This window comes from Scyliorhinus canicula, chromosome 4 (genome assembly GCF_902713615.1).
Source record: "Scyliorhinus canicula chromosome 4, sScyCan1.1, whole genome shotgun sequence".
In the NCBI taxonomy this organism is placed as follows: Eukaryota; Metazoa; Chordata; class Chondrichthyes; order Carcharhiniformes; family Scyliorhinidae; genus Scyliorhinus; species Scyliorhinus canicula.
In genome coordinates, this window is record NC_052149.1 from 20,561,449 (window position 1) to 20,587,557 (window position 26,109).

At 42.1% G+C, this 26,109-nt stretch overlaps 1 protein-coding gene across 2 annotated transcripts in view; it reads left to right on the forward strand.

The window, feature by feature from the left end:
* The window catches only part of cdc7 (cell division cycle 7 homolog (S. cerevisiae)), a 64,385-nt gene that overhangs the window by 20,334 nt on the left and 17,942 nt on the right, over window positions 1-26,109 (forward strand). Inside the window, exons 2-9 of one of the 2 annotated variants that reach the window (XM_038793811.1) lie at window positions 2,292-2,409; window positions 9,215-9,301; window positions 12,436-12,571; window positions 16,134-16,227; window positions 16,332-16,474; window positions 17,004-17,238; window positions 21,368-21,454; window positions 23,127-23,305. In XM_038793811.1, coding sequence (XP_038649739.1) covers window positions 2,304-2,409; window positions 9,215-9,301; window positions 12,436-12,571; window positions 16,134-16,227; window positions 16,332-16,474; window positions 17,004-17,238; window positions 21,368-21,454; window positions 23,127-23,305 — 1,067 coding nt within the window. In that variant the 5' untranslated portion in view covers window positions 2,292-2,303. The remainder of the gene's footprint in view (window positions 1-2,291; window positions 2,410-9,214; window positions 9,302-12,435; window positions 12,572-16,133; window positions 16,228-16,331; window positions 16,475-17,003; window positions 17,239-21,367; window positions 21,455-23,126; window positions 23,306-26,109) is intronic. The other variant, XM_038793812.1, reaches the window with a different exon arrangement.

Consider the following 26,109-nt stretch of genomic DNA (forward strand, 5'->3'; position numbering starts at 1 on the left):
AATCCATTGTGGCCTTGCCTCTTGTTGGCCTATCTACATACTGTGTCAGGAAACCCTCCTGCACGCATTGGACAAAAACGGACCCATCTAAAGTACTCTACCTATAGCGTTTCCAGTCAATATTTGGAAAGTTAAAGTCCCCCATAACAACTACCCTGTTACTTTCGCTCCTATCCAGAATCATCTTTGCAATCCTTTCCTCTACATCTCTGGAACTTTTCGGGGGCCTATAGAAAACTCCCAACAGGGTGACGTCTCCTTTCCTGTTTCTAACCTCAGCCCATACTACCTCAGTAGACAAGTCCTCATCAAACGTCATTTCTGCCACCGTAATACTGTCCTTGACTAACAATGCCACCCCTCCCCCTCTTTTACCACCTTCCCTGAGCTTACTGAAATATCTAAACTCCGGTACCTACAGCAACCTGTCCCTGCTCTAGCCATGTCTCCGAAATGGCCACAACATCGAAGTCCCAGTTACCAACCCATGCTGCAAGTTCACCCACCTTATTCCGGATGCTCCTAGCATTGAAGTAGACATACTTTAAACCACCTTCCTGCCTGCCGGTACACTCCTGCAACCTTGAAACCTTACTCATGACCTCACTACTCTCAACCCCCTGTATACTGGAGCTACAATTCAAGTTCCCAACCCCCTGCTGAATTAGTTTAGACCCTCCCGAAGAGCATTAGCAAATTTCCCCCCCTAGCTGAGAGGCATTCACCGGAGGAAGGAGCAGTGCTCCGAAAGCTAGTGATTTAAACAAACCTGTTGGACTTTAACCTGGTGTTGTAAGATGTCTTACTGTGCTCACCCCAGTCCAACACCGGCATCTCCACATAATAGCTGAGAATGAACAGGAAAGAGCATGAATTCTGCATGTGCACATCATGTCAGTCTGCATCTGAAAAAAGGAAGATTGTTGGGTGTTGTAGACCCATCATCAGAGCTGGGTTACACCTGAAATGTTAACCGATCATTATCTTCCATGTGTTAATTTACCTGTGTTCCCAGCCTTTTCTGCTTTTGTCATCGTGTTGGTCAGCATGGAACACTCAATTTGGGTATAGCAGATGGAAAGTAAAGCACCCTGTACTGCAAAAGTATGCCTTGGCTTGAACTCCGAAAGAATGACATATCCCATTTCGGCCATCTCTTTTGAGTAAGATTGCCAAATTAGGAGTAGGCTTGAGCTCTGGGTTCCTGCACAGCAATTAGTGAGTTGAGATTAACCAACTCCATTTAATCCATTTAGTGCAGATCTGATTTTAGTTATTTTGTTTCCCCTTTTGTTGCACCACAGGGACTCTGTAGAGCCGAGCGGTTTTCTTCACTCAGAAGGTGCAAGATTATTGGAATCATGAATTCAGTAGCTCTTTTGAATATATACTTCCAACAGGCAAAGCGCTGCAACCCAGCTGGAGTGCTAATCAGTCCTCAGGAACTCATGGCCAAGAACTGATTGAAATCCACATTCGTATGTGGTAGACATTGCACAAGTAATGAGCAGCCTTGGGAGTTGAAGTTGCAATGATCTGAGGGGAGACAGACATTCCTTTATATCTCCCTTAAGCTGCTGGTACTAATGCCAGTCAATGGTGTATTAAGTTTGCACCTTTTTAAATTCTCCTTCCATTAAGGAAAGCTTCCCTGTGGAAGATTGGGGAAATATACTAAAAAGTAGAATAACTACAGTAAAATCAGCGCAATTTTATTTAACTGGTTTAAATTTGGACTTGCTGCTGTTTTTATTCAATTTTGTTTCCAATTGAGGGGTAATTTAGAGTGGCCAATTCACGTACCCTGCATATCTTTGGGTTATGGAGGTGAGACCCACACAAACACGGGGAGAATGTGCAAACTCCACACGGACATTGATCCGGAGCCGGGATCAAACCTGGGTCTTCAGTGCTGTAGACAGCAGTGCTAACCACTGCGCCGCTGTGCTGCCTCCCAGTCTCATTTTTGAAAGTAAAACTTAATAAGGGGGAAGAGCAACAGTTGATGCCATGTTGAGCTTCCTCTGCTATGTGAGACTTTCCTTTTGGGTACTGCAACATAATTCTAGCCGCATAAGAAATCCACATCGTGCAGGAAAATACATGACTACCAGCCAGACTCTGCAAATTGTGCAGCAAGAGCAAACTAAACCACCACAAAATCAAAGTTGTCCAGGAAAGGAGGGAGGGGGGAGGAGGGGCGTGCTTTGGAAGAGCAATTCTGCTCTCCTATGAAAACTTTCTTTGTTGCTATGTTAGTTTCTAACCATTAATGTGCTGTGTTTTTTCAGGAAACTACCATAATGACAGCTTTGGAAAACTTGTCAAAAGATGCTTTCGATTTGAATCAAAATAATCAAATGAAGAATGATTCTGGTAAAGAAAATGAGGGTGGTTACAAACTTTCAAGTAAGTAGACTGCATTTATTTATCCTTCAAGATTTTCTGATGCTTTTGAACTGAATTAATTACATTAAAGCAAAATGCCAGTACATGGTCTGTACAGAACATCAGAGCAACATTGAAAGCTAAATGGATCACAGTAATTTCATGTTGGGTGTACTCAGCCTTGTGCAGATAACAAGCCAGAACAGCTAAGCAGGCAAGAGTGCTGACAACCTGATGACTAACATCAGTGGTCATTCAGGGTTCCTTGACAGTGAGGGCTAAGTTGCAACAGGATCAAATATCTGGAGTCTCCAACTAAATGCAGGAGCCTTCATAAATTGAATTGTTCCATTTTGTAGCAAATCTGAAAAATGGTAAAACACTCCTTGCAAACAGAGTTGGGCTGGATTACGTCTTCAAATATGTGACAATCTGTTTTTGACCACTGTTACTAGTCTGCAATCTGCCAAAAGAAGGCAAAAACACGGCGAACACACCATTGCACATTTTGGCTTATTAGAGCTACATTCTGTCTGAGACAAAACACATGCTGTTCATCTCCGATAAAATGTATACACGTTTTTTTGTGCCAGACTTTTACTATACATCTGTTTAGTTATTTCAAAAGTTTTTGAGCTTCTGCATATTTTGTCAATGGTCACGGTATTTGTCTAGATCGACTACAGAGAGCATAAACAGCACTACAACTTAAACTCTGAATTTGTATTGTGTTGATGTTTTTATGTTCATTCTACTGAGTGTGAATGTGAGAATATAAAGGTAAAAACTAAACCAGTTATCTGAAAACTGATGGGCAGGTTATGCAAAGAAAAACCTGAGAATCGTTTGCAAGTATGTAATCTGTTCCCAGCATAGAGTATCAGTTTATGTTTGGGTAACGACACATTAGCAAGTTATTTATCTAATGTATCTAGAAGGACAAGGCAGGTGACGTGTGGGGAAACAACCACAGACATGTTCGCCTCTGGGTCACTTGCCATTGCTTCACTGTCAAACTTGGTCAAAGCTCTTAAATTTCCTCTCCACCAACACTGGGTGAATATACACATGTCACCTATGTATAAGGATGCAGATGTTCAAGAAGCTTACCACCACCACCTTAAGGGAAGTTAGGGATGGCCAATAAATCACCTTGCCAGGGACACTCAGTCCAAAAATGAATTTAAAAAAAAATCACTCTTCATCCTCAGGGATGTGATGTCTGAAACACTTGATGCAAAAAAAATCATTTTAATTTTCAAGTTAACCACTGGCAGTCACTTTCAAGCTGCAAGTAGCACACCAAGTTGGTTTACACAATTATATGTGATTTAGAATAAAGTTGTCGTAATTGAGAACTTTAAATATTGAAGAAACTTTGATTCACATTGGCTGTAAGCTTGGTTAAGCTATCCCACTACTGCTTGCTTGAATTGAATTGAGCCTATTTTGTGACAGGTCAATCAAAGAGCTGAGGCAGAATTTGTGCAGTTGTAGTGGTCTCTTTAAAGACTGCTGCTTAAGCCATTGTGCATCTACCATTCTTCTGTTTAAGGCCCTGATTTCAGTATTGAACAAAACTTTCAGCTGTTTTCGGCAGTAATACTAACCATGATTCAAGGCCAGTTCACAACAGAATTGGGTTGCCAAAGAGTTGGAGATTTAAAAAAATGCCTGCCAATTTGCACCATTTTAGGACGTAGGAACATCAGTAAGCTATTTAGCCCAACCAATCTGATTCACTATTTGTTCTGCAGTATTTAAATCGCCTCCTGACTTCACAAAGCCTATCCACCATCTATGAGGCACAAGTCAGGAGTGTGATGGAATGCCATTTGCCTGGAAGAATGCAGTTTCAATAACATTCAAGAAGCCTGACACAGAGAAATATAGAAAATAGAAGCAGGAGGAGGCCATTTGTCCCTTCGAGCCTGCTCCACCATTCATAATGATCATGACTGATCATACAACTCAGTAACTTAATCCTGCTTTCCCCCATATCCTTTGATCCCCTTTGCCCCAAGTACTATATCTAACTGTTTCTTAAAAACATACAATGTTATGGCCTCAACAAATTCCTATGGTAACACAGGCTGACCAATCCCCTGGGTGAAGAAATTTCTCCTCATCTCTGTCCTAAATGGTTTACTGCATATCATCAGACTGTGACCCCTGGTTCTGGACACAACCACCATCGTGAATGTCCTTCCTGCATCTATCCTGTCTCGTCCTGTTAGAACTTTGTAAGTTTCTACGGTTCCCCTCTCCATCCTTCTGAACTCCAGCGAATACAATCCTAACCGATTCAATCTCTCCTCATACGTCAGTCATGCCTTCCCAGGAATCAGTCTGGTAAACCTTTGCTGCACTTCCTCTAACTCCGTCCCACCATCCAGAACCAGGCTTAATCCGTAACCCATCCACCACCTTAATCACAGAATATCACAGTGCAGAAGAGGCCTTTCGGCCATTTGAGTGTCCACTGACAGGTGAAAATCACCTGACCTACGTACCTGATCCCATTTACGAGCAGTAGGCCCATAGTCATGAATGTTATGACGTGCCATGTCCTCATCCAGGTACTGTTTAATGGATGTGAGGCAACCACCTTTATCATCCTCCCAGGCAGTGCATTCCAGACCGTCACCATCCTCTAGGTAAATAAACATTTCCTCACATCCCCGCCCAAAACCACCCCTCACCTTGAACTTGTGTCCACTCATGAGTAACTCTTCAACTAAGGAGAACAGCTGCTCCCTATCCACCCTGTCCATGCCCCTCATAATCTTGTACACCTCAAGCAGGTCGCCCCTCAATCTTCTTTGCTCAGGCGAAAACACCCTAATCTCTTCATAACTTAAATATTCCATCCCAGGCAATATCCTGGTGAATCTTCACTGCACCCCTTCCAGTCCAATCAGAACCTTCCTATAATGTGGCGACCAAAATTGCACACAGTACTCCAGCTCCAGCTGTGGCCTCACCAAAGTTCTATACAACTCCAACATGACCTCTCTGCTTCTGTAATCCATGCTTCGATTGATAAAGGCAATTGTCCCATATGCCTTTTTCACCATCCTATTAACCTACCCTTCTGCCTTCAGAGATCTATGGACAAACATGCCAAGATCTCTTTGTTTCCCCGAGCTTCCTAGTGTCGTGCCATTCGATTAATACACTTTGGAAGAAGTAGTTTAACATGAAAGTATCACCTCGCACTTTTCAGGGTTGCATCCCATCTGCTATTTATCTGCCCGTTTGACAATCCCTTTTATATCTTAGAACATAGAACGATACAGCGCAGTACAGGCCCTTCGGCCCTCAATGTTGCACCGACATGGAAAAAAACTAAAGGCCATCTAACCTACACTATGCCCTTATCATCCATATGCTTATCCAATAAACTTTTAAATGCCCTCAATGTTGGCGAGTTCACTACTGTTGCAGGTAGGGCATTCCACGGCCTCACCACTCTTTGCGTAAAAAACCCACCTCTGACCTCTGTCCTATATCTATTACCCTTCAATTTAAGGCTATGTCCCCTCGTGATAGCCACCTCCATCCGCGGGAGAAGGCTCTCGCTGTCCACCCTATCTAACCCTCTGATCATTTTGTATGCCTCTATTAGGTCACCTCTTAACCTTCTTCTCTCTAACGAAAACAACCTCAAGTCCATCAGCCTTTCCTCATAAGATTTTCCCTCCATACCAGGCAACATCCTGGTAAATCTCCTCTGCACCCGTTCCAAAGCTTCTACGTCCTTCCTATAATGGGGCGACCAGAACTGTACGCAATACTCCAAATGCGGCCGTACTAGAGTTTTGTACAACTGCAACATGACCTCATGGCTCCGGAACTCAATCCCTCTACCAATAAAGGCCATCACACCATAGGCCTTCTTCACAACCCTATCAACCTGGGTGGCAACTTTCAGGGATCTATGTACATGGACACCGAGATCCCTCTGCTCATCCACACTACCAAGAATTTTACCATTAGCCAAATATTCCGCATTCCTGTTATTCTTTCCAAAGTGAATCACCTCACACTTCTCCACATTAAACTCCATTTGCCACCTCTCAGCCCAGCTCTGCAGCTTATCTATGTCCCTCTGTAACCTGCAACATCCTTCCGCACTGTCTACAACTCCACCGACTTTAGTGTCGTCTGCAAATTTACTTACCCATCCTTCTGCTCCCTCCTCTAGGTCATTTATAAAAATCACAAACAGCAACGGCCCCAGAACAGATCCTTGTGGTACGCCACTCGTAACTGAACTCCATTCTGAACATTTCCCATCAACCACCACTCTCTGTCTTCTTTCAACTAGCCAATTTCTGATCCACATCTCTAAATCACCCTCAATCCCCAGCCTCCGTATTTTCTGCAATAGCCGACCGTGGGGAACCTTATCAAACGCTTTACTGAAATCCATATACACCACATCAACTGCTTTACCCTCGTCCACCTGTTCAGTCACCTTCTCAAAGAACTCGATAAGGTTTGTGAGGCATGACCTACCCTTCACAAAACCATGCTGACTATCCCTAATCATATTATTCCTATCTAGATGATTATAAATCGTATCTTTTATAATCCTCTCCAAGACTTTACCCACCACAGATGTTAGGCTCACCGGCCTATAGTTACCGGGGTTATCTCTACTCCCCTTCTTGAACAAAGGGACCACATTTGCTATCCTCCAGTCCTCTGGCACTATTCTTCTTGTAACCCAAGACATTCAACCTCCCTGTTAACCACCCAGCCAATCTTTGTGTCATCCGCAAACTTACTGATCGTACCCCCAACACAGTCATCTATGTCATTTACATAAATGATGAAAAATAGGGCACCCAGTACAGATCCCTGTGGTACGCCACTGGACACTGGCTTCCAGTCACTAAACCAGCCGTCTCCATCCTTAGTCTCCTACAAATAAGCCAATTTTGAATCCACCTTATCAAATTGCCCTGTATCCCTTGTGAATTTGCCTTCTTTATATATCTCCCATGTGGGACTTGTCAAAGGCTTTGGTGAAATCCATATAAACTACATCAACTGCTCTACCCTCTACACACCTGATCATCTCTTCAAAAAATTTAATCAGATTTGTTAGGCATGACCTCCCTCTGACAAAGCCATGCTGACTATACCTGATCAAACCTTGCCTCTCCTTGAAGGAAAGATCGATTCTCTCCTTCAGAATTAGTTTCCCTACCACTGACATGAGACTCACTGGTCTGTATTTCCCTGGCTTATTTCTGCAACCTTTCTTAAACAGTGGACCCACATTAGCTGTTCTCTAGTCCTCTGGTACCTCCCCCATGTCCATCACCACTGATGCACAGTGGCAGCAGTGTGTACCATCTACAAAGTGCATAGCAACTTGCCAGGGTTCTTTCAGCAGCTTTTTCCACACTTTATCTCTACCACTTAAAAGAGCATGACAGCAGATGCATGGGAACACCACCACCTGCAAATTCCCCTCCAAGTTGCACATCTATCATGACTTAGAATTGTATTGCAGTTCCGTTTCTTCATTATTGCTGTATCAAAATCCCGGAACTCCCTCCCTAATAGGAGTTGTGCATCTTCACCAGACTAAATTTTTTCAGAAGAGGACTTGCCACTTTCTCAATGACAGTTGGTGATGAGTAGTGAATTCTGGCCTTTCCCACTGATGCTTTTAACCTATAAATTAATTTAAAATTAAAAAATCTGCCTTTTACCCATACCCTGTCCGAGCGTGATTGGGATGGTACACAGACGGAAATTGCCACCATTATCTTTGTTGGATTCCAGCCAGAGGCTCATGAGTTTGAACCTGTTCCTAAACAATGGTTTAATCTCCTAATGATTGGATCATATTGGTGAACTCTGCTGGGCTACTATAACGATCATAATGATTATCCTCCCGAGATGAATGTGGGAAATTACAGCACCTTTTATATTGAGTGACGTTGGCGGCTGTTATGCAACCTGGAGTGTCGGCAGCTTTGCCTTTCTAACTGAAAGTTATCATGTCCCAATTCTGTGCTGCAATCATTCTATGATTGTGTATCCCTGAGGAACCTTGGGAGCAGTAAGTGCAGGTAGAAGTGGGGCCTCACGGTAGCATGGTGGTTAGCATCAATGCTTCACAGCTCCAGGGTCCCAGGTTCGATTCCCGGCTGGGTCACTGTCTGTGCGGAGTCTGCACGTCCTCCCCGTGTGCGCGTGGGTTTCCTCCGGGTGCTCTGGTTTCCTCCCACAGTCCAAAGATGTGCGGGTTAGGTGGATTGGCCATGCTAAATTGCCCGTAGTGTAAGGTTAATGGGGGGATTGTTGGGTTACGGGTATACCGGTTATGTGGGTTAAGTAGGGTGATCATTGCTCGGCACAACATCGAGGGCCGAAGGGCCTGTTCTGTGCTGTACTGTTCTATGTTCTAAGTGAGCAGTCTTGTTGCACAGGTGGTAGCTGTTGGCTAGAGTGCAGTTACCCGTTGCAGTCCTGCTTGTCCTATGAATTCATCTGGAGAAGTTGGCTGAATTTGGTCAGACGTTATATGGGACGTTGTATGAAATTAATGTGTTGCCTTTTTAACCTCACTCATCTATTTATCATGCATTCAGTGACATTGATCGATGTTACAGAACTGTCTTCAAGACAGCTGGCCTTTGCACTGTCACACAATGATCTGTGTAAGGTCTGTGTATGGGCTTTATAACTTTAGAAAAAGTTTCAGACTAACAAATATTTGAAGAAAATATAGTGAAATGTTTAAACTTAAATAGGGTAGTGTATTAAAGAATATTGTAATGACGATTTAATTGTTTTTTTGTAGCGGAGATTAAAATGGATATTGACAGACTCTATGCAGCATTACCTCAGCTATCCAAAATCTTTTACATCGAGGATAAAATTGGTGAAGGTAGGTTGGACACTTTCATTGTAAATACTTCTAAACAATGAACTCTGCCTGTCTCCCTCTCTCTCCCCCCCTCCCCCCCCCCCCCCCCCCCCCTCCCCCATACACACACACTTGATCTTAATCTTTATAACTTTTGATATTGCTTTGGCATGCAACAATGAAAATACTCTCTGCCTGTTTAGCTCCTAACCAAACCTTTTATGGGAACTATTTCAAAGATCATTTGTCAGGTTGAAGAAGTATGGGCTAATTTATTGGATTCTGGCAGGCATATCGAAAAAAAGACCTGCGTCGTATGATTCTTTAATATATCATGTCATACTTTTAGAATAGATAATTTAGTAGAATTTCAACATTCAATTTGGCAGTGTATCATAAGCAGGCCAATTGCATTCATAGATAATGAAATTTCTTTACAGACCATAAATCAGCAATATCTTTTTTAAAGTTGGAGTCAACATCTAAATATACTGGTGCTTTCTTTTCCTCACCTCAATAATTGTTCCAGTAAAGCATATAGAAGTCTGACAACAAGCTTGTATTGCAATATTGATGACTTGCAGTGTGTGTGTGACTAATATTTTCTTTTAAACATGCATTGTAAACAATTTTGAAAAAGGCCTCCCAAATTGCAGACTGCTATCCCAGAACATCGCTCGGTTAAGCTGTATGTTGCTCCTACCACTTTTGAAATCCGTAGCAATGCCTTCAACTTCTGTGCTTTCTTCACTGGTTTCCACCCTTTTATAAAATTTAGCTAGTCCAAAGCCCTGCGGCCATAGTGCTTTCCCACTGAAATGTTCTCTGCACAATCTTGAGGCCCACATCTGTCATCAGTATAGATTGCTGCTTGCTTCCTACTTGCTTTGTTCAACTATCGGAGGCCCAAGATATTTCTTTCTTCACCACTGAACTTGCGACCGTCTATTCTTATTTTGGAAAGCCATCTTCTCACCCATTGCAAAAGGCGTTCCTTCATTTTTTTTTTTGTTTCTCTTCCTCTTAGTGCAGAGAATATGTGGTTTAAATGGTTAAAGTGATAACCGAACATCTTAACAGAACAGGTGGACTGGCAGTCATTGTGGATTCAGAGATTTTTTTTTAACATTTAAAATTCATTTACAGAAGTTTTATTTGTTGTAGAAGGATGCCAAAATACATTTTTAAAAATTGTATTTTGTCTCTTTAGAAAAATAAGAAAAACCAGGAGCACTGACATCACTTTGGAATAAAAGTGTGGAAATGATTGGGGTCTCTTGAGCGCCTGTCTTAGTTTCTGAAATTCGCGGACTGTTCAGTAATAAAAATACAAAGCTGTTTTTGTTCTGTTCTGTGGCTGCATCATAGTGGAGGCTACCTTGATTCATGTGGATAGAGTTGGAGGATTAATAACTATCACACAGATGCTCGAATATGGAACCACCTTAAATGTCCTTCATAAAGTAATTTGTTGGATTCAAAGTGCCTTGGGACGTTCTGAGGCACGACAGAAAGCCACGTTGCTTCCTTTCTTCATTTTTCCCCTTTCTTGTATTATAGAATTATCTGTTCATTTTTAGTTTTCTGTTTTATTGGGATGTTTTTCTTCATGCACAGACCAATACTTATCCCTCAATCAACATGTTATGTTTTAAAAAAAGATAACCTGGCTTTTACCACCTGTTCATTTGCGGTCTATGAAATTGGCTGTCCGATTTTATGCATTACAACAGTGACTATATTTCAGAAATACTTTTGTCCATAAAACTCTTTAGGATTCCTGAGGTTGTAAAAAAGACTATATAAATTTAAGTTCCTTTTTTCTTTGATTAATGGGATGCATATCACCAGTTGCCACTGCAAATTTCACCCTGTTGTGACTTTAGTAGCTACTGAGCTTTGCTTTTGAGGTCTACTATTTTATGCTGAAAGGAGTTTAAAAAATTTGTATTGTTTTCTTTAAACATGATTATGAGCCAGAACATGGGGCGGGATTCTCCCCTACCTGGCTGGGCGGGGGTCCTGGCATATTGGAGTGGAGTCAACCACTCCGGTGTTGGGCCTCCCCAAAGGTGCGGAATTCTCTGCACCTTTAGGGGCCAAGCCCTCACATTGAGGGGCTAGGCCCGCACCGGAGTGGTTTCCGCTCTGCCGGCTGGTGTGAACGGTCTTTGGCGCCACGCCAGCCAGGGCCGAAAGGACTTCACCGGCCGGCGTAAGTCCGCGCATGCGCCGGAGCGTCAGCGGATGCTGACGTCATCCCGATGCATGCACACGGGAGGGGGTCTCTTCCGCGTCCGTCATGGTGAAGACCATGGCGAAGGCGGAAGAAAAAGAATGCCCCCACGGCACAGGCCCGCCTGCCGATCGGTGGTCCCCGATCGCGGGCCAGGCCACCGTGGGGGCATCCCCTGGGGTCAGATTGCCCAGCGCCCGCCCGCGCCACCAATCCCGCCGGTACCAGAGGTGGTTCAATCCACGCCGGCGGGAGAGGATTGCCAGCGGTGGGAATTCGGCCCATCGCGGGCTGGAGAATCGGCGCGGGGGGGGGCCCGCCGACCAGCACGGCGCGATTCCCGCCCCCGCCGATTCTCGGGTGGCGGAGAATTAGGTACACGGCGGGGGTGGGATTGACTCTGGGCCCAGGCGATTCTCCGACCCGGCGGGTTGTCGGAAAATCCCGCCCATGGTTTCTGATAGTATAGGTTAACCATAGGAAAAATAGAATAGTCTTGCCCTACTACCAGATATTTAATTTTTTTGGGTACTTGCAGGAATTTTCCAATTTTTTTTAATGTAGGCTCCATGATATGATTTGTACTAATACACAGTAGATATGACTGTTTCTATCTAAATCTACCCGCTTTTGCTGTACGGAATTCTGGAAGTTGGAACACACCAGTTCATTTGGCTCCAAGCACTGTAAACCATTCTGTTTGAAGATCTCTTTGGTTATTTTTGAGGCATTCAGAATATGTGACACATATAGAAGAAAATTCTGAATACTTTTTTAAAGTATTATTTGCAGTATTGCTTCTATAGGTATCTGGTTGTGTACAAAAAAGGTACCTGGATAATTCAACAAGATACAGTTATTTCAGAAAAGGCTGTCAGTTTTTATTTTTTGAGATTTATTATTTCCATCCTTTTCTCAGGTACATTCAGTTCTGTTTATTTGGCTACTGCTCAATTGAAGTCTGGAATAGTGGAGAAGTTTGCACTGAAGCATCTAATTCCCACAAGCCATCCAGTGCGAATTGCTGCTGAACTTCAATGTCTGACAGTTGCTGGGTCAGTATCAACACCTATATTTTACTGTTACTTTATCTGCCAGCTTTTATATGGCGTGTAGAAACTAATGACCAAATTTCATTTGCCTGTCAGTTCTTTGAATAGCAGCCACTTAAGTTCTCTACCTGCCTAATTCTTTGCATCCAATCAGCAATAATATGCTTTTACAGGAATGTAAACAAAACAAAATGGAAAAATGCACCACATCAGTTATATTTGAAGGTTTCTTTGCTTTGTTGTTTCATTGAAAATATAATGATTGCATTAGAGCAATTTGTTTCTCTGCTTCCCGGTTGTAGGAACAGCGGTTTGACTACAGACTTGACGAATTATCATTAAACCTCCGTGTACGTGGCTCAATTGCTGCATTAGTTAAAAACATTTGGAATGCAAAGTAGTACATTGCAATCTGAGTTACATCCACGATAAACAAGCAAACTTGATTTGTTCAAAATTTTCAAATGTCTACTGTAAAGAAAGACCTTAATTCAAATTTTCCTATATTTGTAAGTATGCTATCAAGCTGCCTATGACGAGAAATAGAGTCCTCGATTAGAAACAAGACTGAAAATTTATCGTATTATAAGATGAGACTAGATTTTTCTTTTCCTCCTAATTTCGCTCCATGTCCTCTTAAAGGAGGTGGGTGATTTGTTCTTGGGTACAATTCTAAAATCACTACACTCTGGCCATTCATGGTGTATAGCCCTGGACAGCGTATTCTAAGAGGGAATTTGACTATTGAAGCCAACTTCAGTACTTGGATAATATTTTTGTTGTCGTGCCTTTAGTAAGGCATTGAATAGTAGCCAAGACTACTATTGGCTGTTGCCTCTTCCAGTCCATATCCTTGGGATGACAGCAAGATGACCTTAACTTGATGATCAGCCATCATCATAATGAATGGTGGAGCAGGCTCGAAGGGCCTCCTGCAGCTTCTATTTTCTACGTATGAATTGTACCGGCCAAAGTGCTGCAACAGGGATCAGCTGCTAGCGACAGGATTAATCCTGATCCCACTTTTTGGTCTGTTGTTGAGTGACAAATAACGTGCATTTATTCAGCCTGATTTTCTTTAAATCAAAAGTGTGGTTTTGGACACCACAGTATTACTCCATAATGTGGGAAGATTGTAGATTGACAGCTACAGTCCCCCTGACTCTAGAGTGTTTAATTTAATCTCTTCTCCATGGATATTTTTAATGTGGTCTAGCCACTAAGTGACACTAGGAAAGGCCTGCCAACTTGGTAATGATATATCTTATGGAGTGAAAAGAGAGAGAGTGAAGAGAAAATTTTGACGAGTGGCCTTCAAATAGAATTATATCTTTGAAATGCTGTTTAAAGTCTTCAATCCGTCGTGGTATAAGAGATCAAGGTGGATTCAAAGACGGCCAATAATTTAAAAAAAAGATTTCTTATGAGTTATAGTTTGCATCAGTACAGGTCACAACCTGAAATATATCTGTTTTTCTTCATTTTGTTGCAAGGTCTGCTGAGTATTTTCAGCATTTTGTTTTTATTTCAGATTTCCAGCATCAGCAATATTTTGCTTTTGTATTGATCCTTGCCTGTTTCATGTGAGGGGAGGGCACCATGCAAATCATCTGTTACAGATTAAGTGCCTCTTTACAGATAGGTGGGGTGATTGTTAAACTGGGGGCGATTAATCTGGATCATTCTGAAGAATTGCGCAGTGTACTGGCTGGGTGTGCAGAGCTGCTGTATCCCCTGACTGGTCTAGTCTGCTATCTGTGATTCTGCGATGCGGAGGTCTAAAGCTCCTACCCCTGTGCAACCTGCAGAAGATCTTCCTGCACTGAATTGACTGCGGTGGAAAATTAAACAACTCATCGGATATGGGGCTCCACAAATATCCCCATCCTCCATGATGGAGGAGCCCAGAACATCAGTGCAAAAGATAATTTGTAACAATCTTCAGCCAGAAGTGCTGAGTGGATGATCCACCTTGGCCTCCTCTTGCTGGATCAAAACCCTGGAACTTTCTCCGTAACAGCACTTTAGCTGTACCTACTCTGCATGGACTGCAGGAGTTCAAGAAAGTAGCTCACCATCATCATCTCAAGAGAATTTGGGGATGGGTAATGAATGTTGGTCTAGCTTTGGCCATGGTCTCCTCATGCTGTCTAATATCCTCAGATGGGAAAGCATAACTCTACAAACACCTGCAATACACCAGCTGCTGGAGCATACAGAAAAAGTGTCTCTCCAGTCAGTGTCCCTTGTGGAACATAATAGTCTGAACTAGTCACCTGTTACTTGTTGCAACAAGTTTGTTTCAGCTTAAAAATTATTTTTGGCTGTTTATTGGTCTCTTTTTATATTATTTGGGAGGCACTTTACCTCAGTAATGTTGTCATGCAATGATCTAAAGTGTTGGAATTATTAATATCAAGAAGCTCTGCTGTTAACCTGCTTTAATATAACTGTTACTTGCCCTATGTCACTCGAAGATGCTGTTGCAGACCCCAGTGATTTCAAAGAATGCCTGAGCGTTATTTAATCATCTCTGTTGGTGTTGAAACACGTGTTGAAACTGGAGGCAAGTGTATTCCAAGATGCGACTAGTTGAACTTCACTTAAGCTGCCTGCCCCCAATTTAAAGAAAATCTACCAGACTCTCATGCGAACATTGCTGTTTCAAATTTGTAATCAGTGTCTCATTCAGACAGAACATACAGGTTCTGTTGATAAGAATTTATCTTGTGTCTGGAACAAAGTTGTCGTTCTTAATGAGAAACCTTGAAGTGAGTAAGAGCAGATGTGCTGCTGAGGTTGCCTTGATGTACTGAGGTAACCTATCTGAAAGGAGGGCCGCTGTTCTATTTCGATTGCACAGCTATTTTATACCACATTAATACTTTTCAATGAATATGGTATTGTGACATGACTGTTTAGCCCTTTTATTATTATAATAGAACAAATGCAAGCAATTTTATATTGTGTTCCCACCAAAATATTTTTCAATATTTAACACACTTTAATCTTTAATCATGGTGAACTATATTTTAACTGTTGTAGCTCATTGTGAAGCCGACTTATTCAGTATTAGTGCCTTGATTTGATCTATTCAAATTTACCTGCTTCTCTAACTCAATTCATGTTTACTCCCAGTATTCTAAACCTTAAGAGTATTTTATTTGATATTTTGTGGTGACTTCCTATCCTTGTTACTGTGTTTCTTGTGAATTGTGCTGTCATGAAGTACGTAACAAATGATATCTGGCATGAGGGGTTTTGTAAATGCAGTATACAGTTAGCGCTTGTGTGTTCTTGACAGTGTTAAAATATATATTTTTTAATGTCAGTCAATTTATATTGAGTAGCACATTTCTGTTGAATCTAAATTGAGAGATGTTGGTCTTTTACAATCAAAGTACTAGGGGATCTTCCTTTTACCCTCTAAATACAGGCATAGCTTATTGGACATTGTCAAATTTTAAAATCTTGCTTTTAACAAATAATAAAGGCAATAAATTGCATGATATAGTTTAATTTTATGGATCAAGTAGATTTTCCATGTTATTTATATTTATTCCAGCGGTCAAGATAATGTAATGGGAGTTAAGTACTGCTTAAGGAAGGATGATCATGTGGTTATTGTCATGCCATATCTAGAACACGAGTCCTTTTTGGTAAGTTTATTTTAATTTATTTACATTTGATACCACAATGCCCAGAATTAACTCAAAATGGGAAACTTCTGCAAATGGTTTTATTTTAATAAATTCTTTTTCAGGATCTTCTGACTTTTATGAAGCTGCGAGATGTACAGGAGTATATGTACAACTTGCTTAAAGCCTTGAAACGCATTCATCACTTTGGCATCATTCATCGTGACATCAAGCCAAGCAACTTCCTGTACAATGGGCGTCAGAAAAAGTATGAATTCCTACATAATGCCTATGTTATGCAATTAAAGCATATGATTTGACTAAAGAGAAGATGCACATGGTATAATTTCATATCATTTGTATCCGTACGGTAGTTTGTTAAAATTGTGCCTCAGGAGAAGTAAATTTTGGTTCAATTTAATTCTAAAGCAAAATGAGTACTGTTCCTTATTACAGTGCCAGCTACAACAAATAAGTACTTTATTGGACAAGAAATCTTTCTTTTATAAAACATTTATGTCATTGTCCTTGTGGTTTTATTTTAAATTTAAATGTTTGCATCTTAATGCTTAATGGAGTTTTCAAGCTTATTGCAGTTTTATGCAGCACCCTTTATATTCCCATTTTATTTGTCTGAAAGAATGAAAACAGTGGACAATTGAATGCTTTTGAATGAAATTCTACCTTCCTCAACAAACATAGTTAATTTAGAACTTAGTTTGGACAAGAGGAGAGCTGACTTTATGTATTTTCTAATTATTTTGTCTAATCTCTCTGTTGTTTTCATTATATTACAGATATGCATTGGTGGACTTTGGTTTAGCCCAGGGTACACCTGACACTAAAATAGAGCTTCTTAAAGTTGTAAAGACTGAGGACCAACAAGGAAGTTGCTCAAAGAGTAAATCAATGACCAGCTCTGGAAATAAGCTGCACAACACCTGGACAATGAACAAATCTCTGGCTCAACATGCAGCTAGCAAACAGCCTATTAAAAGGCCCTGGCCCCTCTCGCAAGCTAAACATGGAAAGGTTCTGTCTTAACTTTCTTTCACATTTATCTTCATAATAGGTTACATTAAAATTTGAAGGAAAATAACAGCACTGGCAGATTCAATTATTGTGTGTCAAATTCCTTCAGCCTTTTGTTTAAAGGATACTGCCGGCATGCTACTTATAATACTGTTGGTAATCTAGTACAGGAATGTTGGGGGTGTGCTCATTAGTGCTGTTTAAGAAATGCAACCACTTTCAGCCTTGAAGATAATTCAACTTGCAATCATAACTACATAATTGCAAGATAAATATGGATGAGGATGGCCATTTGACTTACCTTAGCATATCTCCATGTAGGAACGCAGTTCATAATAGAAGATGAGAAATAGGAGCAGGGGTAGACCGCACACCCCATTGAGCCAGCTTCACCATTCATTACAACCATTGTTTTGTCTCAACTCCACTTTCCTACCTGTTCTCCATATCCCTTGATTCCATGAGATGCCAAAAAACAGGAAATTGGCAATCTACAGAACTGGGAAAGACCATGTGAACAGTCCCATATTTAGGGCATAAACACTGCAATTTTTCTCGTACTTCTCCATTTCAAAGTTTTCTTCGGCCATACTATATAGTTCACAAATCAGCCTTTATGGCCTTCCATTGGTGCTCCATTCCATGCATTCATCATCCTTGGTGTAAAGTCGTTAAACCTAAACTGTCTTTTCATGTGGTCAATTGTTTATAGTTTCTGCCACCTTGTTTGAGGATGGATACAATTGCATTTGAAGAATTTAAGAGAAGGCTCACTCAGCTGATTCTTGTGATGAAGGAATTGACTTATGAGGAAAGGTTGAGCAGGTTGGGCCTCTGCTCATTGGAGTTTTGAACAATGAGATGACCATACTGGAATGTACAAAATCCTGAGCGGGCTTGACAGGGTAAATGCTGAGAGGATGCTTCCTCTCATGGGAGAATCTAGAACGAGGGAGCACAGTTTCAAGATAAAGGATCTCCCATTTCAGACAGTGAGGAGGAACTTCTTCCCTCAGTGTTGTTAATCTTTGGAATTCTTTTCCTTGGAAATCTGTGGAGCGTGGATCATTGAATATACTAGAGGCTTTCTGATTGACAAATGGGGTTGAGTATTATGAAGGACAGGCAGGAAAGTGGAGTTAAGGCTGCAATCAGAGTAGCTAGGATCTTATCAAATGGTAGAGCAGGCTGAATGACCTACTCCTTTTTCTTCCACAAAAAGATGTAGCCTTGAGTTTAGAATTTGTATCCGTTAAACGTATCAAGGCTTATCTTGTTGATGCATACCCTGAAGGATCTTGAATACTTGAAATGCCTGAATGTTTTCTTCAGAGTAAACAATTGCAGCTTTTCCTTGTTGCTTGGCTGTCTACAAAAAAGCTGTTGTGATAGCACTTGACTATCTTTTAAATGCTGCAAGGTTTTTTGCCTTCACTTCCCTACCAGAACTTCAAATTTTTAATCATTATTTGCATGATGGTAACATTCCTAACATTGGACCTACAGTAGACAATTTGAAGCTGGGCTACTATCGGCTACTTTCATAATGTCACATAGGGCGAGAATCTCCGGCCGCGTTGGGCTCTTGCTTAAGTGTATCGCGGCTGGAAAATGCCGGGAAAGCCCTCCAGCGAACGTCCCGACAGGCTCCGCGCCTTGCGAGATTCTCCGAGATCTTGCGAGACGTCGGAGTTGGAAACCCGCCCCAAATGGGCAGGACCAAATCACACTTACGGAAGTAGGTTATAAAACTACTTAACGCCCTACCTGCGTGGGATTTACTGGCCTCTCTCAATTCTTTGGTCTCCCCAAGGTGGCTGCAGCCTGACGCTGATCAGTTCTGGTTCACACAAACGTGGACCAGATTGAACAGCACCCAGGGATCTCCCAGGCCATCGGAGACCTCTGATGGTCAGGGTAAGTGCAGGGCTCCCGAGCCCTCCCCCTGGAATATGAGCACCTTGACACTGGCCAGCTGGCACCTTGGCACTGCCACTACCAAGGTGCCTGGGTGGCACTACCAAGCCAGCAGGAGCATTGCCATGGTGGCAGTGCACGGGTGCCTGGGTGGCACTGCCAGGGGCCATGAGGGGCTTGCCCCATAAAATGAGGATGGAGGGGGGGTTTGAAGGGTGGGGGTTTGCAGGGCAGGTAAGTAGGGGCTCTGGGAGGTTGGGGGGGTGGCTGATGGGCGGGGGTCCTGGAAGGGAGGGGGTGCAGCAAGGAGACTTGGGGGGGGGGGGGGTTTGCTGAAGAGGGGGGACCCCTAGGGATCCCATAGCGGGGTGTCCTCACTTGGGAGGTGTGGGGTAGTGTCCATTTGTGTGGGGGGTGACATTTCCCATGGGTGTGGGGGACACTCACAAGCTCACTTAGAGATGAGGGCACCCTTTCAAAATGGCGACCGAACTCTGTTCAGCTCCCCAAACTTAAAAAAAAATTCCATGTGTGTCCTCAACCGGTGAGAAACTACCCAGAACTCAAAACAATGACTAAATGTCATTGAATAGCGGTGGGGAACTCCCTGAAAAACCCGCCACAAATAAACTTAGAAATTTTGGGGGAGAATCGGGCCCATAATGTTTATCCTTTCTATATTGTTTAGTGAATTAGAAAACCTCAATTGACACCCCAAACATTTACTCCCTGCACTACTGACACACAATGGCAGCAGTGTGTAACATCTACAAGATGCACTGAAGGGACTCACCAAAACTCCTTCAACTGCACCTTCCAAACCTGCAACTGCTACCATTTAGATGGACACGGGCAACAGACAAATGGGAGCACCACCACCTGCAAATTCCCCTCTAAGCCACTCACAACCTTGACTTGGGAACTATATCGCCATTCATTCACTGTTGCTGGGTAATTATCCTGGAACTCCGTCCCTAATAGCACTACACCACATAGACTGCAGCGGCTCAAGGCAGCAACTGACTACCATCTCTCCAGGGCAATTGGGGATGGGTAATAAATGCTCGTCTAGCTAGCGACAACCATATCCCTTGAATGAATAATTTTTAAAAACAAAGGAATAGTCTGATGGCTCATCTCCATTTCTTCCAGGCTCATAGCTAGGATGTAGAAGTTGGACTCTGGTAAGACCACATCCTGAAAAATGAGCACAGCAGACTGTTAATACCCCAAGTTCTCTTCCTGTCATCCTTAGCTCATTTAACTCCTCTACTATTTGGGTAGTACTTTGCACTTGTTGCTCTGAGCATTTTATTCCCGACCCAATTTAGAGTCACCTGGGAATGGAATAATTTGCATTGTTCCTGAACTCCGTTGATTGGAATCTCTGAGCTGCAGTGAGGAGTGGTAATCCCACTCTCTTCCTCTTCGCCCCATCTTTACCAACAGTTATCACTCCGCATACGATTCAGATTTTGTCATGATTGGTTTATGATGACATTATTTAGAATTAGTTTGCTACTTGTCCGTTTGTGCAACACAAAGGAAAGTGTTCAGAATTTTAAGGCTTTTGTTAAAGTGAATAAGGAGATACTGCTTCTACTGAAAGGAGAGTTGATAACTAGAGGACAAAGAATTGGTATAGTTGGCAGAAGAGCCAGAGGAATCTTTTATGCAGAGAATTGTTATCTGAAATGCATTCTTGGAAGGGTAGTGGAAGCGGATTCCGATAGTAACACTGAAAAGGAAATTGGTTGAATACATTGGTGGAAGGCAATAATTTGCAGGAGGGTTGGGACTAATTGGATAGTTCTCTTGCAGAGTCAGCACAGATAGAATGGGCCTTCTCTGCTGTATAATTTCAGCCACTAATGAGGTACTGTAAACTGGTTTAACTGAATACACATTTTAATGGCAGGAAATGCTGGAAAAACTCTAGTGCTCTGAAGAAGTCATACAGAATTCAGAATGTTAATTCTGTTTCTCTCGCCATAGATGCTACCAGATCTGTTGCCTTTTTCCAGCATATTCTGTTTTTATTTCAATTTTCCAGTATCCGCAGTATTTTGCTTTTACACAATTTGCCGGTATTGAAGATTTTATCTTATTTTGAGGTATTAATATTTTGATATGATTTGGTTTCTGTGTAGACTTCATTTTACATATGTTGTATCGGACAAGAACACAATAGCTTTAAAAAATTTTATTGTAGGAAGATTCATCAGTTCCACGTTCTGTTTTTGGGGAAAGAAATTTGAATGTTCGTACCACTGGAGTTTTTGAAGGTACAAGTAGTAAGGTAAGAAGACCACTGCAAGGAATTATCAACCCACTGCACACAAAGCTGATATTTACAGTTGTACACATCCGAGATCACCACCATGCAGCAATTTCATTAGCTGAGGCCACTTATTTGCCTGTGACCTCAAGTGATATAGGTGGTTTAATGTAGTTTTTCACCTGATTTTTAGTTTCCTGATGACTTTCTTTGCTATCAAAAATGATTCCAGACTGCTGGTGATACTTTGGATTTAAATCTCAGCTGGTACATTTTTTACTACTGCGGTCCATCCATCCAATGCAGCAATAAAGTCTTTGTCCATCTGGAATTGGTCGCAATGGAATTGATCCCTGCAACTTTGCCTGTAGCATTTTAAAGTTTTGCTGTGACTGTTACAAAAACTTGAAACTTTTTAGCTATTATTGGATGATCTTCCATTGCACTGCCCAGAGGTAACCTGAAGCATGATTATGATGCATAGTGTTTAAGATAAAAGTTATACTTATCCATTTTAAGAATTCTGCTCAAGTTCTCCCTTTCAATAAGTGGCCTTAATAGTCACATTCTTGGGTAAGGGCAAAGCTAAATGCCGCTTTTTTTTTTGTAACTGCCTGTCTCTGCCCTTGGGGGTACACCAGGTTAGCAAAAAGCCAATAGTGACTGGTTTTCTTTCTCTCCATATTTTTGATACAGACCCATGCTAGATTTATACAGGTTATGTTTATGCCTAAATAAAATAATTTTTATGGCCAGTCTAATTTCTAAATATACAAGTTCTAATTGTTAATAACTAACCATTTGATTGTTGTTCTCTTGGTTCATTTACATATGAAAAGACAGGTTAGATAAAAAACAGCTCTCCGATAAGACTGTCCCAAACGATTCCCAAAATGGGAAACGGTGTCCAAATAGCACTCATCCGGCTGTTGTAAAATTGTGCTCACAATTCCATGCAAAGTAATATAAGCATGAAAGCAAAATCTTCCATGAATCAAATTAACCAAGCCAGTGTGGGTTATCTTTGTGCTTGTAAGGTGAATCTGTACTAGATTCTGTGAAATCCCGTAAAATTGTGGAATGTGTTAAAAATTTGAAATAAGCTATCTTCAAATAGTTGCAGATTACTGGATGTTCAATATTGCATCTCCATAAAATGCTAACTTCTGCATTAATTTTAAAATGAGCACTAGAGCCGGATTTACCACAGCACTTAGGCAGTCCTTTGGGCTCAAGGGTTACTTGCTTCCACTCCAGGTCGATGAGTTCTGAGATGGCTGACATGCCCAATGCATATTATTCTCCATTTTGGTTGGTTACAAGTCTCCCATGAATCGGTGGGGATCTTTGAGGGACATCCCTAAAGCACACCATCTCAGTCAGCATCTCAAAGACAACAACTCAACCGCCAGCCACTAGGAACTACAGTGCACCCATGGCCCCTGGTTGACCCTGAAGTCCACCATACCAAACACTTGTGATGGGGTCCTTGGTGTCTCTACCTGAAAACATTGTGACTGGTTTAATGATAACAACCAAGAGATACAGGACCTAATTAAGTGTAGATGAAAAACCATCGCAGATTGTAGCACTTGGACAGATTGGCCTGCTATGTCAGACATATTGATTTAGATGTTTGTTGCATCTGCAAATTGGTCACGTTTTTTCTCAGGTTAATTTTTTTGTTTTGCAGCTGGTGAAACCTGCAAAGAATCCAGATTTAACGTCCAGAAAAATAATGGTGGCAAAACGTAAGATAACATCATCAAAGGGTATGACAAGTGGTTTGGGCCGAAGGCCTGCCACCTGTCCATCAGACCTGACTTGCGATTGTTACATGACTGATAAGATTTGCAGTGTTTGTCTTTCAAGGTACAGTGAACAATTTAAGAAAACGATCTTTTGTGAAGAAACGTAAGATTTAAAAATGCATTATTTTATGAAAACTCTTGTTCATTTGCAGTAGAATTTTAGAATCAAAGTACTTATTGTTTTTTTCGTTCGAAAATCTGAAATTGTACGATTATTCATTGAGATTTGCATATTTTGGAAAAGTTGCAAGATGAGAGAAAAAGCTTCTGCCTCATGTTTGAATGAAGTATTTTCAGCTTTGGTAGAGTTGGGCGGGACTAGATTCAAATTAAACTTTCCTCTACTTTTCATCAGTGTACATTGATGTGAGCCTTTGATACCTCTGGCACACACTGTTTTCCCCACTTCATAACCTCAGTATCTTGATGACTTGCAGCATGATACTGATTCTGGGCAGTTTTGTGCTGTGTACTCAACCCCACAATGAACTGGGTAGACACTGCTGGCAATGCCTGGGTTTTTTAAATTCTCATGCACGTTCACAGATATTTCTATGGCCTAACCCCTCTCTATCTCTAACGTTCTCCAGACCTGCAACCCTCCAAGATCTCTGCGCTCCTCCAAATCTAGTCTCTGCAGTTTTAATTGCTCCGCCAGTGGTGGTTGTACCTAGACCTCAGGCTCCGGAATTCACTCCATAAATCTCTTCATCTGCATCTGCTCCGTCAATCCCTGCCTTTGCCCAATCTCATGCTTGCACGTGCTTCTATCTGGTCCCTTTCTCTCATGGTCATCTCTCCTAACTTTGACTTGGCAACAATTTTCGTTTGATTGTGCCTGTGAAGTAATTAAGCTGTTTTTCAGTATTAAGCTACTCTATAAATGTGTTTGAGTTATGGCAAAAGCCAACTAACTGATGGGATGAAAGACTCTAGTTTTGTTGGATGTAAGATTCTTGCGTGAAGTGAGCTGGGTTAAATCAGTCCAGAGCCTTGAGGGTATAAGCCGCTGCCCAAAACAGCACCTAATCAGCACTAAATTACCAACATAATTCAGGCCACAGATTGGTTGATTTGCGAATTGGAAAATGCCATTGGTGCAGTTTGTGATACTCTGAGGCACAGTCTGCATTTATTCAGTCTGTTCCTGACTTTGGGTTGCTTATGTGCCTGCCTGAATGAAGTAGGAGAGAGTTCCCTTCTCCAGCACAAGATTTGCCAAAATGTTGATATAAAAGTGTGAATAAAACTATGGGTGCGATTCAACAAAAAACGTGTCATTTTGGATGTGTTTGGTGGGATGATTCACACCGCCTTTTTTGTGAGATCTAGACAGTTATTCACCCACACAGTCATTTCTTTGGAGTTTGGGGAGTATCTCATCGATAAATCCCATACTTTGGCCGGGATTTTTGGGCTGCGCCTGCCTGCTGACCAGTAAATTCGCGCCCAAGGTCAACGGACCTTTACATGGTCCTGTCCCATCCCTGCCGATCTTGCGGCAGGTGGGGCCGAAGGATCCAGCCCATCGAATTTATTTTCTGTAGTGAGGAACAAAACTTGCTGGTAAAGCTGGCTGCTTGGGGATCATTTTGGCCATTTTGAAGGGGTGTCCCAATCTGAGCGAGGTTGAGGGTGAAACTTGATGTTGTAACTCCCACAAATTTGGGGGACGGGGGGTACGGGGGGACGGCTCATGACTCATAACTGTCACTAAGGTACCATTCCACTAGACACCAGGTCAGAGAGCTCTCCTTCTGCCATATCCTTGAACTTGTAATGTTCTCTAGGTTCACTCCAGACCACCCAATGTCCCCTCACCCCCATACTCTCTCCAAACTCATTGTGTCCATGAGGCTCAATCCCTGTTCCCTCAACTCTATTCCCACTAAACTGCTGACTGCCCAGCTTCTCCTCTTGGTTCCCACGTTACCAGACATTGTTAATTCTCTTTATAAACTGCAAATCTGCCATAATCACCCCATGACCTCCGCTTAGAAAAATACCAACTCATTTCCAAAGTCCTTGAATGTGTTGGTGCCTTCCAAATCCATGCCCACCTACCCCGGAAAACTAGATTTGAATCTCCCCAATCAGGTTGCCAATCTTGCCACAGCTCATCAAAGTCACAAATGGCTTCCTGTGTCACTGACAAAAGGAAATTCTCCCTCCTCACCCATCTCATCTTGCCTGCAGCCTTCAACAAGTTAACCTTGCCATCCTCCCTCCAGTGCCTCTCCACACTGTTGTCCAGCTGTATGGCACTCTGCTTGCTTGGAATCATAGCCAGAAAACCACCTACAAAATGGCTTCTCTTCCTTTTCCCACACCATTATCTCTGGTGTCCCTTTGGCGAAAGCCAGCATTAGTTTTCACATATATGCTGACGACACCCAACGCTACTGCATCACCACCTCTCTCAGCGCTCCACTGTCTCTAAATGATCAGACCGCTTGTTAAGATATTTGGAAATGGACAAGCAGAAATGTCTTCCAATTTAAACACTGGGCAGACCAACGATGTTGTCTTCTGCCTCTGCTGTAAACTCCATTTCCTAGCTACTGACTCCATCTCTCTCCCTGGCAGCTGTTTGGGGCTGAAACACAGTATTCATAATTTTATATTTGACCCTAAGTTTACCGTTCAACCACATATCCATGCCATCACTAAGATTATCTATTTCCACCCCTAACATTGCCTGACCCCACCCCTACAACAGCTCATCTGTTGTTGAAAGCCTCCTCCATGTCCTTGCCTCTTGTCTTGAGTATTACAGCACACAGCTGCTTGTCTCTCATTTTTAAATTGAGGTCATCCAAAACTCTGCCCGTGTCCTAATTCATACAAAGTTCCATTCATTTATCA